This window comes from Austrofundulus limnaeus, unplaced genomic scaffold (assembly GCF_001266775.1).
Source record: "Austrofundulus limnaeus strain Quisiro unplaced genomic scaffold, Austrofundulus_limnaeus-1.0 Scaffold4, whole genome shotgun sequence".
Classification (NCBI taxonomy): Eukaryota; Metazoa; Chordata; class Actinopteri; order Cyprinodontiformes; family Rivulidae; genus Austrofundulus; species Austrofundulus limnaeus.
In genome coordinates, this window is record NW_013952406.1 from 1,794,517 (window position 1) to 1,796,983 (window position 2,467).

At 37.4% G+C, this 2,467-nt stretch overlaps 1 protein-coding gene across 1 annotated transcript in view; it reads right to left on the reverse strand.

Annotated features, from left to right (window-relative positions):
- cdk12 (cyclin dependent kinase 12) overlaps window positions 1-2,467 on the reverse strand; it is a gene marked incomplete in the record, with an annotated part of 17,601 nt that overhangs the window by 4,035 nt on the left and 11,099 nt on the right. The window contains 4 exon segments of the mRNA XM_014022880.1: window positions 132-355; window positions 440-571; window positions 660-776; window positions 1,749-1,826. Coding sequence (XP_013878334.1) covers window positions 132-355; window positions 440-571; window positions 660-776; window positions 1,749-1,826 — 551 coding nt within the window.

Below are 2,467 nucleotides of genomic sequence, written 5' to 3' on the forward strand. Positions count from 1 at the left end.
GCCTACAGTATTTTTACAGTTAAAATATTAGTTTATTAAATAAAGTCTAATGATACAACTAATCATGGATCCCTTTAACAATAAGAACACGGCAGGAAAGATCGTGATTCTAACAAAGAGACATTTGTTACCCGACAACTCGCTCTCTAATTTGGCCGTGGAGGCCGGTTTTCCTGGCGGGGGAGGCGGAGCTCCGGTCGGGCTGCTCTGGGTTCGGCTGTTCTCTGCGCTGGAGGTCCCGGCTGCATCTTTACGGGGCGCTTTGGGCGCAGACACCTCCTCAGGCAGCCCGCTCTGACGTGAGCGCCGTTTCTTTTTAATCCACAGCTCGTGGCAGTCCTGGTGGTGAGGGAGACTGGACGTGGAGGTAAACAAAAAACATGTCAGATTGGAGATTTAAAAACGTCGTGAATCTGTTAAGATTTTGCAAATTACTGACTCGGGCGGGGGCATCCTGTTGGGATCGACGTCACTTAGGAATTCGCTGAGGAGCGCTTGCTCTGACGTGCAGCGGCGCGAAGGGTCAAGGGTCAGCATTCGGTCCAGCAAGTCCAGGGCAGAAATAGGCAAACTGTGTAGGGAATAAAGATTTTAGCTAAAACAGAAAAACAGGAAGCTGTTCAGCAATTATTTAAAGAAGGTGCTGCGGAGCTACGAACAAGGAGAACTCTTCTCGTAGTCGCCGTCTGTACTGCTTTTTGGGTTTCATGGTGTTGAAAAGAGGAAGTTTTATGACATCGGGCCAGGCTGCAGGACACGGACTTCCACACAGACGGCTGAAAGAAGTTAAAGAGACAGATTAAATGTATTTATCTTTTCACAGCCACACCACTTTCATGCTGCAGCAGACTTTAACTGCAGTAGGATCGCAGATTTAAACATCCTGGATTAATAAATCTTATACAGAATTTTTCACTTCATATTTTAATGTCATAAATCTGTGCAGCAACCAAATGAAAACAGTTTGAATTCAGTCTCTTTAAAAATAAACTCAGCACAAATAAGGAAATTTGGGGTGAAACAACACATGTATATGTTTCAAACTGTTCATTAGTGCTTTAGGTCCAATACACACTGTGTCTGGAACAATAAAGATTTTTCAAATGAATTTTATCAGCTTGTCTTCTGAAGATGTTGTGTGTTGAAGGATCAGTGGATCTGTGTTCGACTACTCCGCCCAGGCTGCATTGTTGAGCACAGATCAAATGAGAAACTTTGCTGTTTCAGCAACATTTAATTAAAAAAACTTTGAGGTTAAACAAATGTTCATAATTAATTTAAAAAATACAAATTAAAGACGACATGGAAATTTCTCTTATTCATATCAAACAAATACCAAAATGTGACACTAAAGTATTGATTATTTCTAATACTTTTGATTACTTCTTATTAATGAATCTTACAGTGTTGGAAAGCCTGTTAATTTCTCTTTCAAATCATGCCACATTTGTAAGGAACATGCATCTGTGGGATGAGTAGTAGAGCTGAGTATGTGGGTTGCGCACATGAAAAATTTGCAAAATCTTCTCCGCCAAACAGTTTATTTTGTTGCTTTTGACTCATTTTGAGGTTCTGGTCCCCCCAGGTGCTGCCAGTCAGACGCCTGCTATAAGATTCATTGCCAAGTAGCTTTGTTATTACAAAATAAATAAATAATCTACCAAACACTAATTTCCTTACATTTTCTGCTAAGTTTATATACGTGCTGTAAACTGTGGTATGTTTCATTTGTTTGGGGAGAACTTTACCTGATGAGCTCCAGCTGTAAAAGTTCCTGATTAGCCTGAAAGATGGGTTTCTTAGTGAAGAGCTCTCCAAGAATACACCTGTGGGGGAAAAAAATAAATAAAACTAAAGAAATTCTGTTTAAAAAAACTTAGAAAATAAACAATAAAGTATAATTAGTTTGAAATGTAACTACTGATAAACACTTGSAACAGTTAGAAAACAACATATTGATAAAAGCCTTTAAAAATTACACTCCTTTTATTAGGTCCATTTGTAGGGTTGTTTGTTAAACAGCTAATCAGCCAATCACACGGCAACAATTTCTTGCATCAAGACATGATGAAGAAGTCACTTAAATCTGTACATAAAATTTGTATGTTGTAAATTGAAGATTTTTTGATTTAGTTTAAGAAAAAGGGGCAGAAATCATAAGATTATTTTCTTCTTCTGCTACYTTTCATTTAATTTCATTTTTTGTTTTGGTTTTTTTTATGTTGAATTTATGTTGTTTTGTTTTAAATGAATAAACTTTATAATAATTAAAAAATAAAATAAAATCAGGGGTTCTCAAAGCCATTTGGGTCTGGGGACCCCATACAAGGGAGAAAATATTCCAGGGACCCCCTCATGAACCCCACGCTGTTTTAAAAGATCATTTATTCTCATTTCAACCCCTAAATGCCATGGTAATATATTTATATTTATTAAGTTTATTATGTTTGTTTTATTACTTTATTGC